At 49.7% G+C, this 15645-nt stretch overlaps 1 protein-coding gene across 15 annotated transcripts in view; it reads left to right on the plus strand.

Annotated features, from left to right (window-relative positions):
• The first annotated feature begins 288 nt into the window (after nt 1–288).
• The window catches only part of Znf787 (zinc finger protein 787), a 21332-nt gene continuing 5975 nt past the window's right edge, over nt 289–15645 (plus strand). Inside the window, exons 1-5 of one of the 15 annotated variants that reach the window (XM_055621886.1) lie at nt 638–862; nt 5086–5201; nt 11059–11242; nt 12722–12810; nt 12993–13100. In XM_055621886.1, coding sequence (XP_055477861.1) covers nt 11175–11242; nt 12722–12810; nt 12993–13100 — 265 coding nt within the window. In that variant the 5' untranslated portion in view covers nt 638–862; nt 5086–5201; nt 11059–11174. Of the gene's footprint in view, nt 609–637; nt 863–1149; nt 1417–1464; nt 1855–5085; nt 5202–7976; nt 9921–11058; nt 11243–12721; nt 12811–12982; nt 13101–15645 lie in introns of those variants that run through there. The other 14 variants (XM_055621887.1, XM_055621888.1, XM_055621892.1 and 11 more) reach the window with 14 other exon arrangements.

Raw genomic sequence — 15645 nt, forward strand, 5'->3', positions numbered from 1 at the left:
GTTTCAACTTGTGTTTTGGAAGCAGGTTAACTGCAGAGGGTTTTTCATTCTTTTTATCATCAGCATTCTTGAAAACCGTGATGGACCTTCCTTCCAGGAAAGAGTGTTTAGGTCATAGAGAAACACGTAATTTGGAGGCAGACTTTGAAGGTTCGAGCCCAGGCTCCGTCATTCTTGCTGTGTCGCTATAAGGTGATGTAACCTCTGGTCTTCTGCAAAACGGAGGCGGACCTCAAGATAAGGTTGTCCCATAATGCAACCCGCAGTCCAGGAGATACAGGGTCGTAGACCGAGGGAACCGAATTTTTGAAGAGACCGGCGTTTGGCCTGAAAGAGACCCGGGGCGGAAGGGGTTACAGTGATAGAGACGCCAGGAGGACCGGAGTGGCGGGAGCGTCCCCGACGGCAGCTCACCACGCAGGCGCGAACGGCAAGGCTGGGTTTGGGGGCCGCCCCGGCACCCGGAAGTGTGCTCCTAACGGGTCGAGCCCGGCCTTCTGTCCTGGGAGGGGGCGGGGCCGGAGCCCCTCCGAGCGAGGCACCATAGAGCAGGACGGAGGACCCAGGTCCTAGATAAATCCGGAAGTGGCGTCCTGAGGCGACTCTCGGTACCATAGAGCTGGAGAAGGGTGGCGGTCAGGGGTCGCGGAGTTCGTATGCCTAGAGCGGCAAGGAAGCGGTGGCGGCCCGGGAGGGGGAGGACAGGGAGAGGCGCGAGCGGAAGCGGCCAGGAAGGTCACTTCCGGCCTGGGCGCCCGTCCCCCTGACCCCAGGGTCTGAGTCGCCGCTGCCGCCGCTGCCACCATCCGCGAGGCAGGCGAGAGGAGGAAGGGTGCGGCGCGGCGGCCCCGGGGCCGAGGAGGTGAGGGCGGCCGTGGGCTCAGGGGGGCGTGCGCTGAGGGGCTGGGGTGGGCGCGTGTCGGGAAGCCTGGCTTCGGACGGGGGTGGGTGGGGAGGCGGGAGGGCGAGCGCAGCAGAGCGGGCGAGTGCGCGTGCGCGGCGTGTTAGGGGTTGGGGTGGGTGGGCGTGAGCGGGCGCGCGCCGGTGTGTTCTCGCGCGCGCGCGCGGGGGGTGTGGGGGGGGGGGGGGTGATTGGCGTGGCGGCTTGGGGCAGTGCGCGTGCGCGACTCGTGCGGCTGTTGCGGGGCAGGCTGGCACCTCCACTACGCGGGCGGTGGAGTCCGGACCTCCCGGACCTTCCTTGCTGCCGGCCATGGCCAGAAAAGCCGGGAACTTTTGGGGGGTGGGGTGATGCCTGATGGGGGAAGGGCCCCCGCCGCCTGGACCGGCCTGACCGGAAACGGCGGCCTAGGGACAGTCTAGGCCTCAGTCCTTCCATGTCCCCTCCTTCCCCATTTCAAGTCGGCCTGGTCCGTTGCTGCCCCGGGCGCCATGTGCTGGTCTTTGATCCGCCGGGTAATTACGGGGATGCAGGCGGTGGGAGGCCCATTCATCTATTTTGGCTGCGCGTGCTGACGGGCTGCAGGAAACAAGTCCCGGGAGGGGAAACACCAGGCCAAGGTCAGCGCCGCGTGGGCCGTAGGGCTCAGCCTGGACAGTTGCCTTCCTCCCCTGGGCGGACTCAGGGCAGTGTCCCATTGGAGCCCCGCCCCTCAACAGCCCTTCGGCCTCCGTTCCAGTCTGCGTAAGATTAGGTTACAGGGTGACCCCCAAATCCCGGCCCTAGCACTTGCAAAGGTCAGTCGGAATAATGATCCACAGACGCAGAACCAAGTGAACCGACACCTGTCTTAGTGCCAGGCCTGTATTGGGCACCAGGAGAGGAAGATGAACACAAAGTAGGGGTGGAAAGCAGAAGCTGAGACCCGATCCAGCACAGCCCAAGAGAATTGCGTAGGTCGTTTTTAAAAAAGCGATTTGTTGGCGTTCCCCTTCACCCCCATGTTGAGGACCTAGTTGAGAGCTGGCTTCAGCTCTGGGGAAAGCACAAGTGGGCCCTAAGCCTCTTGGGTCAGGTGCAGCTAACCTTCCCTGCCTTCTTCTCTGGAGTCGAGTGCTGTGCTGCCATGGCCCAGAGAACTTTCACATCAGATTCTGACTTGGCCTAACTCCTGTAGTCTCCATCTGAGCTGAGAACAGATTGGGAAGGGCATATATCCTCGGGTTTGGCCCATAATGAAATTCAAGAATGAGTTGCAGCTACTGGGACAATTCCCCACGGGCTCTGAAGCTCAGAGCCTTGCTTCAGCATCCTAACTTCAGCCATAGATAAACTTGATGCTGTTCCCATGATGACACAATGTAAATGATACCAGTATTCTCTCCAGAACAAGAATTATCATACTTTACTTTTTCAGGCAAGAGTTACTCAGAAGGTCTCTGGAGCCAATGTTTCTGAGGCCCAGTCTTGACTCTTTTATAGTTCTGTGACCTTGGATGTGTCACCTCCCCTTTCACAGGCTGTTTCCTCATCAGTCTCCTTAAGTGGAGGAACATTGTTACTGTTCCTTGAATAAGCCCAGTCCATCAAGACTGCAAACAGTTAGTCCCAGGACATTGAATTGCTCTGCTGGGGACACCAAGTGGATTGGAGAGACATTCTCAAGGTTTCCATGGGCCAGACCTAGTGGTGGGTGATACTGGTCAACTTGACAAGGATCTTGTAGTTCCTTTTTGGAGATGCTCAGGACAAGAGTAAGATATGCCAGAGTGGCCATGAGAGATCTTCTGGGGCCTTCAGGGAGTACATGCTGTGATCACAGTGCAGGAGCATTGTGATTAACATTAACATTGGTGGGTCCTGGACAGAGGGACCCTGGGTCTTATGGGAGATGGCAGGATGCATAGCTCAAGGCTATCAACAACTATGTAGTCACTGATGGACACTGATAGCTCTTGGGGGTGCCTAGACACACTTCACAAGCTTTGCAAAACCATATTGTCATACTCTGACTAACACAGGGATATGCTAGGTATTGTGCCTCCATATTTAGGAGAGACTGAACACTTGATAGTTTTCTCTGAGAGCTTGGCAGGCACCTGGTGCTAAGTTCTCTGAGGCCCTGGGACAGAGGTTGTCACCTTGGTTTTGGCAAGATAGACAGGTGCTTGAGTTGGTACTTGTGTGCCCTAGGCCCTAAAGCACTTTCTGGATATAGTATGTGTAGGCCCATGATTGTAGTGCCATCCCTTTATTGGACCAGTTCTTTTGGGCAAGGCTGAATCTGGGGTTATAGGCCTTTTCTTAAGTGTTAGCCTTTGGGTTGGGGTTACTGTTTCCCTATTCTCATGGGTAAAATGTCAGGAGGACTCCTGCATTCAGGGCTGCTGGCTGCAAGACTCTTGAGACCTGGCCTCTCATTATAGGGGACCTATAGCATAGTAGGATAAGCAGAGGTGACTTCTGCTGGTGGCTGGAATGGTTGGTAAGAATTGAGATCCATGCCAACTGTGGTGGAGGCCTCACTAGCCAGCAGGGTGGGTAGGAAACTGAGCTGTCACTGTCCTAATGCCAGTGGCCTTGAGGTGGATTGCAGAGAGCTGTGTGGAGACCATCCCAGCCCCATCCAAGTGGTCTGGGCAACCCCCTTGCTTTTGTACTTTTCCTCTTCTGTCTCTGCCTTGGTTTCTTGTTTGGCCTCTCTATTTGGGCTCCTAGAACAGTGGCTTCTCTCCTGTGGTCCATTGGGGAGTTCTGTCTAGCTCCATGTGGGAGTTCCTGCCCTGCAGGGGATAATGCTGGGAACTACTAGACACACATCAGATGCAATCTCAGTCTCAAAGCTAAGGGCAAGGGTCTGTGTGCAGGGTCAGTTGGTCAGGACTGAGCATAGTTCATGCCCTCCTTTGAGGACTCAATCTGCTGGATATTCCCTGTGATGTTCGAGGGAGGGAAACCCATAGAAAGAACTTTAGGTTTAAGATAGGAATCTGCCAGATTACTGAGGACTCAGCCTACAGGACAGATTTTAATTGGGAGCAATGCCAATGTCCTGAGAGGATGTCTGTCCGACACAGGTTTGACTTGGCCTTTTCTCTGTGGCTGTATGACATTGTTTTAGCCACTCAGTTATCTTGGCTTTCTCATCTCTGAAAGAGGTATAATGTTGATGGTGTTTAATAAATGCTCCCTTGTGTGTCTGTTGGTGTAAGGTGTCTGCAGGTTTCTTGTTCAGTACTGGGCATGTGTCATGATTTACTACTGGTTTGGGGTGAGATGCACTTTGCCTAGGTCTCATGGTTGGTCATCATCAGTGGGGTAGATTCTGACCCTGGCGGTGTGCCTGTAGGAATTGTTCTCTGGTCTCTCTCTCTCTCTCCCTGTCAGTTCAGGGGATCAGGATCCAAGCTTATGCACTTGGAGTACCATGTACCTCAGAGCTTGTGGTCTAATCTGCACTTGGTGAATGTGATCTGTACTGTTGGCCAAGGAAGACAGTTACAGCAGAGAGAGGGGAAGAGTTGGGAAGGCTTCCCAGGGAGGAATTTTTTATTCTGGATCTTGGCACATAGTCGTGGTGCCTCAGCAGATCTAGAGAGGCATAAGGCCAGGTGGTATCTGCACACCTAGAAAACAGCCCAGCCCAGAGGCTGAGTGAGATGGCCCATGAGTTGTTTTTTTTTTTTTTTTTTTATCTGTAGTGCAAAATGTTCTTAGAGAGTTTTAGGTTCACAAAAAAGTTGAGCAGGAGACACAGTTCCCTTTTGCCCCTCCCACCAATCCCAAGCACCCCGCTGTTGATATCCCACTCCAACCCCATGCTGGGCTAGCTGATGTTACTGATAAATCTGTACAGCATACACAGTGTACTCCTGAAGAGGGTTTTATTTGGCAGTTCAGTTACTTGCTAATGGTTAAGAATTCAGGTGCTCAGGAGTGACCCTGAAGATTTACAGACACATTTGGGGCTGAGAACTAGTGCTGCAAATCCAGGTCTGACTTGGCTTCTACTTCCTAGCTGCAGTTGGCCAGGGAGGAGCAGGGTGCCCCTTAGGGACTGCTCCAGCAGAGTGCCAGGTGTGTCACAGCTTTACAGTGGATTAAGGATTTAGAAGGCTCTCCTGGGGGAGGTGGGGCCAACGCCTTTATCCTGATCATGTTTACTTCTTTTCCTTGCCAAGCAGGCCCTAGCCTGGGGTTGACAGTGACTGTGCTCTACTGAATGCACTAGAACCCACAGGAAATGGTTATGCTAGACCAGTTAGGAGGCAGAGACATCTCACCAGCTGAAACACTGGAGGTAAGACCAGGAGGACCAAGGAATTGGCTCCATGCCGTGTCTAAATACACCCTCAGATCTGCATGAGGCGCAGATGACGTTCTCAGAGTGTGACTATCAAAACTGGATAAGATGGAGCAGTCCCCAGGAGCTCATCCCTGCAGAACAAGCATAAGAAAGAACCTAGGGATGACAAACAGTGGGATGCATCAACTAGAGGGTCAAGCCTTGCCCCTTGGGCTGAGGAGATGAAGGCTTAGCTTTGGTCTGGTGCTAGATGCAGGGCTTGGTTAAAGAGGAAGTTGAAGGGTCTGGCATGAGGGGAAAGGCCACTGCAAACATAGGCAGAATGGGAAAGCAGAGTGGTTGCTGTAAGGAGCACCCTAGTGAAGGACAGCAGGACAGTGGGCTGAGAGGTTAGCTAGTGGCCCATCTATGTAACATTCTGGAACAAAAGGTACCTGGCATGCTTAGTACTTGCCCTCAGGGATCCCAGAAGGAAATAGAAAGATGATAGCAATAATAACAAAGCTGGCATGTGACAGGAGGTGGGGCCTGGGCATAGGAGGAGGAGATAATTGAGTCAGCCCTTGAGAGGGGAGGAGGAAGAGCAGGCAGCTAGAAACTCAGGGCAGGATTCTTCCAGTCTGGAAGATGGGAGTTTGCAGAACCTAGGCTAGACTGGGGTCCTGTGGGACCTAGGGCGAATTTTTGGTGTGGTGGATCTGTGTGATGGGGCTGGTTTGGGCAGGGCAGTTTTACTGAATTAGAGGGTCCCTTCCGTAACGTACAGTTTACCCACTGAAAGTGCAGATTGTTGGTTTTTAGCATGTCCACTGTAGTGTGTCTATCATCAAAGGAGATTTTAGAAAATTCATTGTTACAAAGAGAAACTAACCCTCAGCAGTCACTCCTTTCTGCCTGCCCTAGCCTTGGGAGCCATTTCTTTTTCCTCCTAATGCTGTGACCTTTTAATACAGTTCATGTTGTGATGACCCCCAGCCATAGAATTATTTTCATTGCTACTTCATAACTAATTTTGCTACTGACGTGAGTTGTAATGTATTATATCTGATATGCAGGATATCTGACATGCGACACCCCCCCCCCCAACAGGTTGAGAACTGTTGCTGTATGGGTTTGCTTATTTTAGGTTTCTTATATAGGGTTGAGCAGTATGTGCTTTCCCGAATTTGGCTTGCTTTAGAAGCAGAAAGCCTTTGAAGTTCAACTTCGTTGTGTGTGTCAGTGCCTCACTCCTTTCATGGCTGAGTGCCTTGCTTCACATGTCCATTTGTATTGTCTCATTTTGGCTTTTATGAATATTGCTTCCCTGAACATTCGCATCTAGATTTTCATGTGGCAGTATTTTTTTTTTTCTTCCACTCTAGGGTGGTATTCTAGGGTGGTACTCTAGGGTGTAGACTAGTGAAATTGCTGGGTTGATGGTGATTGTAACCTTGAGGGACTGCCAGGTGTTTTCCAAAGCAGGTGTGCCACTTTGCCCCTTACCAGCCAAGCCGAAGGCTTCCTTTCTCAATATCCTCACCAGTATATCCTCATGACAGTAGCCTGTGTGTGAAGTGGTGCCTCTTTATGGCTGTGCTTGAAATTCCCTCTGGCAGCATCATTTCATGTGCTCACTGGCCATCTGGATATCTTTGAAGACAAGGCTATTCAATTCAGACCTTTTGCCCAGGGTAGGGTTTGTGTGGTCTTGTGTGTGTGCATGTGTGTGCAGATACTTATGAGTGTGCACATCTGGAAGTTGACTTCAGTCACTTCTCTTTCTTATTTTAAGGATTTATTTACTTACGTAATTAACTTGTCTGCATACCTATTTATTTGTGCCATGTGTATGCAAATACTCGGCCAGAAGAGGGCATGGGCTCCTGTGGAACTGAAGTCCATTTGTAAACTGCCTATTCACTGAGCATTTCTCTAGCCCCTTCACCCTGTTTTCTGAGATGGGGGTCTCATTGAGCCTGGGGCTCACCCTTTTGGCTAGATTATTCAGTTGGCCTTGTAAGCTCCCCTGCCCAAGCAGGCCTATCTCTCCTTCCCAGTGTTGGGGTTGCGGGTTTGTACTGCTACATGTAGTGTTTTTATGTGGGTGCTGGGGATGTGGACTTGTTTACATGCTTGTGCAGCCACTGAACCATCTGCCTCAGCTTGTTTGCCCAGTTTTTATTTGGGTTATTTGAACTAACTTTTTACAAAGATTAAGTTCATGGTCTTGAGAGGCTCAGGGTGGATCCAGAACTGGGATGCCAGCAAGGGAAAACACCCAGAAGCTGGTCTCGGGCTGGACAGGTAAAAAGAGAAAGGAAGGGAAAGATCAGAGGAGACAATGGCGTGGTTGGGGCCTTTGAGAAAGGGGGAGATGATGTCCTTGCTGGCGACCCAGGGATGTGGGGGTAGGGGTGGGTTATTGAGAGTCAAAAGTAGTTAGGGGCACTTGGTGACAGAGAAGTCAGAGAGGGTGTTTGCTAATGAAAACTGGAAGAGGACAGGTGGTTTGGATATGACTGGAAGGTAAGAAATGAGGTGCATTTGGATGTCACTCCTTACTGCTGGTGGGAGGAGAGAAGGAGGGACACCAGGCAGGAAGGGGGAAGCAGTTGAGTGTGAGAGGATGAGGGGCACGAGGGCCTGCTTCTGCACCCAGGCCCAGCAGGCATGGGAAAGAGGAGGTGAGATTGGCAGCAGAAGAAAGCAAGGGGATAATTGGTGGGCAGGCATCCAGAGGGGGTGGGTGGGGTCTAATAAGAACAATAATAACAATAATTTGTCTGGGCTTAATAGCCCTGTCAGATCCTTGTGCTAATTGGATTGCTTAAGGGCCCTGCTGGGAGAGGTGGGGCCTGAGAGGGGCTGCCCTTACGTCTACCTCTGCAAGGTGGAAGTCAGAGCAAGGTGAGCATGTGGAGAGGCTGGAGGTTCTGGCTGACAAGGGAGAGGAGGAGGAAAAGTCGAGGGTGGATCGCACTTTGAGGGTTCCTGGTCAGAAGTTGCCTGGCCTGGACTATTCTTTTTATTTCTGTGGAGCTTCTGGAGACTAGAGATCTAGTTTGATCTAGAGATCAAACCTAGGGCCTCTGTCACACAGCAGTCATGAGCTCTGCCACTCAACACCCTTGCACATCTTGGAGTTTTCTAGTGTTCATGTTGGGGCCCTTCTCCAGGGAATAGTCCTGAGACTTCAGAGCTGGGTTGTGTCTCCCAAGATTCCCCTGGTTCCTCTGTGCCTCCCTTGCAGACGAAAAATGCCACTCCCCTGGTTTTGAGATTTCAGGGCTCCACACCTTGAGAACTTGAACAAGAGGGCCAACACTAACCTTCATGAATGGGTGAATGAATGGATGGGATGTGTAGAGGAGTGGATACCCTTCTTAAACCCTTTGCAAGAATGGGAATCCCTGATTCATCCCCACAAACTTGCTTACACTGGAGGCTTCACACAGCTTTAAAACACCTGTCCTGCAAGGGTTTAGTTGAGGGTCTGAGACCTCTTCATTGTTCAGGGTCACAGTGTGCAGCTGTTGTAACACTTGGGTTGAGCTTCCAGGCTGGGATTTTCCAGGTTCAGAGAGGTGCGTGCCTCTCTGGTATCAGGCCTTCTCTCAGTTTGCTTAAGTTCGACAGGTGTTGTCAACTCCTATAGAGAGCATTCTGTCCTGCTCTAGTCAGTCACCTAGACAGACATTCCTGCTGCTCTGTTGTCTAAAGGAGACAGGACATAAGAGGGGCATCTCTGAGGCCTGGTGAAGAGCTGCCTCTACTACCCAGATAAACCCAAACTCTTGTGATGTGTGGCCTGCTGTACCTCTTTGCCAGCTTGCCTTCAGGAGCCTGGGGCCAAGGCTGGAGGAACAGAATGCCTTCCCCTTCTGAAGTCTAAACTTTTAAGGGCATTTGTGTGTGCCTGGAGGTCAGACATTGATGGCAAGTCTTTCCCAGTCATTTTCCTAATTTTTAAAACTGTCTTTGAGCCTGGAGCTCCCCATTTTCCTAGACTCCTGGCCAGCAAGGCTCAGGAATTCTTTTGTCTCCATTTCCCCAGCAGTGGGGAACAGGTGTACTGCCTTATCCAGCTTTTACATGGGTTCTGGGGACTGAACTTCGGCTTTTGTGGCAGGCCTCTCCAGACTGAGCTATCTCTCCAGTCCCTACCAGGACATTTTATGTGGTATTTTACCTCTGCAGTAGGAGCCAACCCTTCCTGTATTCTGGGCCCACCTGTGCTGTGGATTTGTGTGCTCCCTTGGTTCAGGGGAACTTAACAGACAGTAATCAATAGCAGCAGCACATGCCTGGAGCATAAACTAGGCTTTTCTCATGGCTCCCACAGTGCTTGGCTTTGAAAGCTGCCTTTATTTTTCACATCTCTTGCTTTTAACATTAGGAGTCAACCAAACTTTTCCTCTAAATATTTGAAGCTTTATGGGTCACAGTGCAAACCAAAATTGTGATTCATATAGGTGACTCAGAACATTTGAAATGTGACCATTGGGGGGAGATACCATTGTGTCAGTGTCAGTAGGAAGAATTTGGCCAGTCCAGCAAACCTTTTCCAGCCACCACAGGTTAGGCTCTGCATCCTTGCCTCTCATCCTGCCAACTCTTTTGGGCTTCAGTGTCCTTGGGGGTTGCCTTACTGCCTGATAAGTAAGGCTTCCTGGCTTTCAGGAAATAGAGGCTGTCTTCTTCTGACCACTGAAGGCATTCTGCAGAGGTGAGGTGAGTAGAAAGCAGGCAGGGCTTGCCCTGCCTCCCCTCTGCTTATAGCTGGGCCTTTCTCCTTGTAGGAAGTCAGCTGGAGCTGGGAATTCTTGTACTTGAGCTCAGGGTTTATTGTTTAAGTGAGAAAACAGTATCACACTTAGCAGCTGCCTTTAACAGGCCAACACTCTCTTCTTGCAGTGCCTGCAGCTCAAGTCCTGTTTTCTTTCCTTAAGGTGCTTGTGATGTTGATGGTTTTGTAATCATGTATATGTACGTTTTTTAAAAGTTTACTTTCTAGCAAAGATATTTTGTGTGCTGAAAATATGCTGGTGGTTTGTTTGTTTTGAAGACAGGGTTTCTTTATGTAACAGCCCTGGCTGTCCTGGAACCCACTCCCGTAGACCATGCTGGCCTCAAAACTCTAATTCACCTGCTTTTGCTTCCTGAGTGCTAGAATTTAAGGTGTTCACCACTACTGCCAGGCCAAAAAAATGCTACTTAACAATTGAGTGACTTAACATATTTAGAGTTGCATAGCAGTCACATCTGTCTAGTCCTGAATGTTTTCCTTACCTGTAAGGAAGCCCATACCTGTTCATGGTCACTGCCATTCCTGTCCTAGCACTACAGCCACTTGTGTGCTTCTTGTCTGTGGACTTATCTAGAGAATCCTATGCCATGTGTCCCTGGACTTTTTTAACCTTGAGCACAGAATCTTATATCACCTGGGTTTATTTGACCCTGGGCTTAGTAATCTTGGGCAGTTCACACACAGAAACCTATTTCTGGTGGCCCTGGACTTTGTGGTATCAGGCAGTTTATGTACATGGAGCCATACACCATGTGGCCCTAGACTTAGTGACCTTTGGTACTTCATGGAACCATGTGGCCCTGGTCTTACACTGTGGTTGGTGGCTTTGGGCTTTGACCTTGGGAAGCCCATGCACATGGAATAATAGGCTTAGCCCTTGTTTCTTTTTCTAGCATCTGGTTTCTGCTTTTTAGCTGTCACACATGGCGCTGCATGTCTGTTCACTCATAATGTTATGCAGATGTGTTTTTTTTTGGGGGGGCGGGTGGTGTGTATGCCAAGAATGGGACTATGGGGTTATTTGGTAACTGCTTACTGATTGAGAAATGGGTTGTTTTCCAGAGTGACAGTGCCATCTGACATTTCCCAGTGTACTTGCAAGTTCTCCTTGTGGAGTTGTTCTCTGTTTCACTTTGGAGACAAGATCTCATGTAACCCAGGCTGGTTCAGGATGTATTATGTACCTGAGGCTGGCCTGCAATTTCTGGTCGTCCTGCCTCCACTTCTCAGGTGCTGGTATTAACAGGTATGCACCACCATACCTAGCTTCCTTTGGAGTTTTGGTGTTCATGGTGTGCCATATGGGGCCTTGTGTAGGGGAGACAGAACTTTCTCACTCTTAGAGTTGCCCTGCTAAGTCTGAGAAATAAGCAGACATAAAGCAGATTGACCAGAAAAAGTTCAGGTGCCTTCTTATGTGTGGGGGCATCATGTGAAAGCAAGGCCTTGTGAGTGGCGGGGCCTGGTGTTTCTCTGAATGGACTTGAGTTTAGAGTGTGGATGGGAGGCTTGTTTGTGCACAAGTCCCTTGGCCTTGGCTCCTGTCCCTGATAAGGTAGTTTACTCCCCTGAAACAAGGAGGGCATATCTTAAGAGGAAGTTATACTCTGGCTTTCAAGAAGAAAAAGGGAGTCATTGCTATCCCTAGAAACCTTGGGCTGACATTTTCCTTGGTTTGCTGGTGTGTTCTGGTGGGGTTCTGCCCATTTTGTTAGCTTTTTCCCTCACACCTTCCATGTTCTGTAAGTTTGTCAGATGAGAAAAAAAAAAAGATATTTGGACTCAGTTTCTATGAGCAGGAAGACCCTATTGGTTTCATACCCTTATGACCTGTGACTGCCTTATTCAATCCCCCATCCCCACAGATAAACATGCTCAATGTGGAGTAGACTCCCATGGTTTGCTCACACTTTGCCCTTCTAGTTTTCCCACTTTAACCCTTGCTGTTCTTGCAAGAAACATCTTCAGAGTTTTGGGGTTTTCTCTCCCAGTAGCTTCTGGAGAGGTCATCATATGGGATTTCCATAAGCCTTTGCATGCAGCACTTGGGCTGTATGGCCCCCTTGTGTATATTCATGAGGACTGGTAGGGGACCTGTGGTTCAGAATGTTCCTGTGTGTGTTAGTTCCTGTGTGTGCCTTGTGGAGCGGTCTTGTTCAGCCCTGCTCTCTGCAGTTGCTCTGAGTATAAATTCAGGCAGCCAGTCAGTCTACAATGTTTGATACAGGGAGTATAGGGTTTCTACCTCTAAAATTTATTTTTGTTGCTTGTATTTTGATGTAGAAATTGGCAGCTTTCTGTCACAGCTTTCTCCTCCCAGTTGTACTTGAGCATGCTTGGTTTAGGGAGCCCTTCAATTGGGTGTTATAACTCTGGAGGCATATGGGCCTCCTCCAGCAAATACCCAGTCTGGATGGTTGTGTTGAAAACCCATGCACCTCAGTCCTCCATCTTGCCCATGAGGAAACTGAGCCATGGAGATGGAGTTGCACAGTTGCTGTGCTAGGTTCCAGCTGGGTGGATTTGGGCAGGGCTCTGGGCAGATATCTGTGGCCCATGTAGCTAATGGGACTGAACTCTGTCTCCTGAGTCAGGCGTTTCACAGCTTGAGCCACCACTGCTACTGTGTAGGGTTCTGCCTGAGTGACAGTGCCTGCCTTGGGGAGTCCTCTGTTGTGTTCAATACTTATAATCTCTGTCTTCCTGTCTTGTTCCCTTCCAACAGGGACCCAAACATGGAGCTGCGGGAAGAAGCTTGGTCTCCGGGGCCGCTGGATTCTGAGGACCAGCAGATGGCCAGTCATGAGAACCCAGGTGAGGTGGCCTCAATGGTTCCTCAACCAACCCCACTGCCTTCCCACCAGGCCAGGGAATCATCCCTTGTGACTCTGGTGTGTCTGGACTCCTGCCCCTTGTCCTCCAAGAGACCCACCCCCAGCTTAGAATGAGAGGCTGGTGCTCAGGTTCCTAAGGGTCCTTTTGATAGGACCGTCCAGATTGTTGGGGCCACCTTTTGTCTCAAGTCTGCAGCTGGCTGTTGTTTGTGCCCAATACCCTGTTCTGGTTCCAAGAATACTGTGACCTGGTTCCTCCTCATATTGCAGGTAGGCCCTCCAAACCCAGGGTCTGGAAGTTGTAATGAATGAGGGAAGGACTGGGAAGGGGAATCTGAGGTCACATGGTAAGATTTGGGAAGGGTGGGCTGGGATAAATATAAAATTATTCACTTTTAAGTGTTGGCAACATGTATTTTGTTTGTTTAATAAAGCATTATTGGGTTGAACAAAATTTATCTGTGGGTTACGTGGTGGTTAGGTTTGTTGGGTAAGACCCATCCTGGCCCACCAACACCCTCATCCCTCTCCCTGGTGAGTCCAGCCTGATGACAAGCTCATGAGAAGGTACAGAGGGTGCTGTGTGTCTGCCACCTGGGGCAGATGGCGTTGGCTTCCTCCATTTTAATAAATTGGTGCTTACAACACATTGCTTCAGTGTTCCTTAGAGTTTGCTGTCATGGCCCAAGGTTGCTTGTCTCGTCACCTCCACCTGTACACAGCCACGTACCCATTGGTGTGGGATTGCAATAAAGGTTTGGCACAATCCTGACTCGACATGCTGACTGTCATAGTTTCTTTTCTGTTGCTGTGCTAAAATAACCCAAAGTAACTTAGGGGAGAAAGGGCTTATTTAATTTTTAATTCCAGGTCCATCATGCCATGAAGTCACTGGGGCAGGAGCTTGAAGCAGCTAGTCACAGCCAAGAGCAGAGAGAAATAAATGCATGTTTGCTTGCTTGGGCCCAGTTTGATTTTTTTCCACTTGTAACAGTCTGATTAGGGGAATGATACCCTCACAGTAGGCTGCCTCCTCCCACATTAATTAACTGATGACAGTTCCCTACAGACATGCCCACAGGAGAACCCCATGTAGACAACCTTTTATTCAGACTATTTTCAGGTTATTCTGGGTTGTGTCAAGTTGAATCCAGTACCCTCTCTGGCCTGTCGGTTACACATACACTTGAGGCATGCATTTACACAGGCACATCCACACACAAATACAGATTCTTCCTAAAAATGAATTCAAGTGAGGAGCCCTGAGCTTGAGCTCTGTTGAGAGAACAAATCACAAACCTTGAGAGTAGCTCAAAAGAGCTGAAGGCTCACTGAGCTGTGGCTCACTGGTGACATACTTACGTGGCATGCCTAGGGCCTGTGTTTGCTGCTACCTGTTGTAAACCAAAATCCAGCTTCCTGTCAGAAAGAGTGAGTGGCTTATATGGAAAAGTAAAGGAAACTTAGATTGCCTGACAAAAGTAAACATGACAGGGTGAGGGGTGAGCCAAAGATATGAAGGGTGTTGACAAAGAACAAGAGCACAGTTAGGTCCTTCACCTGTGTGCCTGTCCTGAAAATCTATTGATGATTGGACTTTGGCCAAACCCAGTGACCAGGGTGAGGCAGACAAAAGGTGGCAGTGATCAGGGGCTCAGTTGGAGAACAGGACCAGCTGGCTACCCAGACATCTGCCTATGGAGACAGCTGTGAAAATGGAAAGGGATCCTTAGGGCATTTAGTGTGGTTGTCTCCAGAAGGTAGTGTGGGTCAAACCAGTAAGTGATACCTGTGTTCTGATTCTGTTATCACCCACACTGATGATAGGGTCCCAGTGGGGAAGAGGAGGGTACTGAATAGTTTATATATAAGCTTTTGGTTACTGGGAATTTGTATGGCAATCAAGCAGGGTAGATTCACTGCTAATTTGAAAACAAAACCCCAGATAGGGACTTCCTGATTTTGTTCCCTGAGGAGTGCTTTGGAAAGCTGTCCTTGGCAGGTCTGGGCCAAGCAGCATGTAAGACAGATTGCATGCTGTTGAGGGCACCCGGACTCAGGGAGGATAACAAGCTTTGAGGAGGCACCCACTCACCAGAGATGGGCAGTGTTAGCCTGAGTGAATTTAATATAATGTTTGTTTCTGCTGTGGTACTGGGGATCCAACCTAAAGTCTTCAACATTCTAGATAGTGCCCTTCAACAGAGCTATATTCCCAGCCCTGTTTCTAGTTTTTATTTTGCTAAGTTGCCCAAACTGGCTTTGAGCTCATAGCCCAGGCAAGCCTTGAGGCAACCTCCTGCCTCACCCTCCCAAGGTAGCTGGGATTGCAGGCCTGTGTCAGTAGGACTAGCCTGGAGTCTGCATTGGTATGATATTGGGAAGGGAGAGACTCATTTGGTGAAGAATAGAGAACCAACCTACACTTGAATACTGGGCAGATGCCTTGCCTACAACCTCCTGAGGTGAGCCAAGTACCAAGAGCTTGACCCTGATGTGTTGTCTTGACGTCATTACTGCTGGTATCTCACAATTCTATTTGCAAAGTAGTATAGCTGCCCCTTCTGTGTCCAGTTGGTCTATGATCTGATCTCCAGTGCTGGCCAGTGGGTAGAGACCAGTGGATTCTGGGACCTCCCTGGCAAGGTAACCTAGCTGAAATGTGCTTCAGTTTCTGTGAGACCTTGTGTCAAACTACTAGGTAAAGATCAATACAAAAATAAAAAAAATCTACATCTGTCTCTGGCCTGCATGCATACGCCGTGCATATACATACATACATACATACATACATACATACATACATACATACATA

Source organism: Psammomys obesus, unplaced genomic scaffold (assembly GCF_907164565.1).
Source record: "Psammomys obesus unplaced genomic scaffold, mPsaObe1.curated_primary_1811, whole genome shotgun sequence".
In the NCBI taxonomy this organism is placed as follows: Eukaryota; Metazoa; Chordata; class Mammalia; order Rodentia; family Muridae; genus Psammomys; species Psammomys obesus.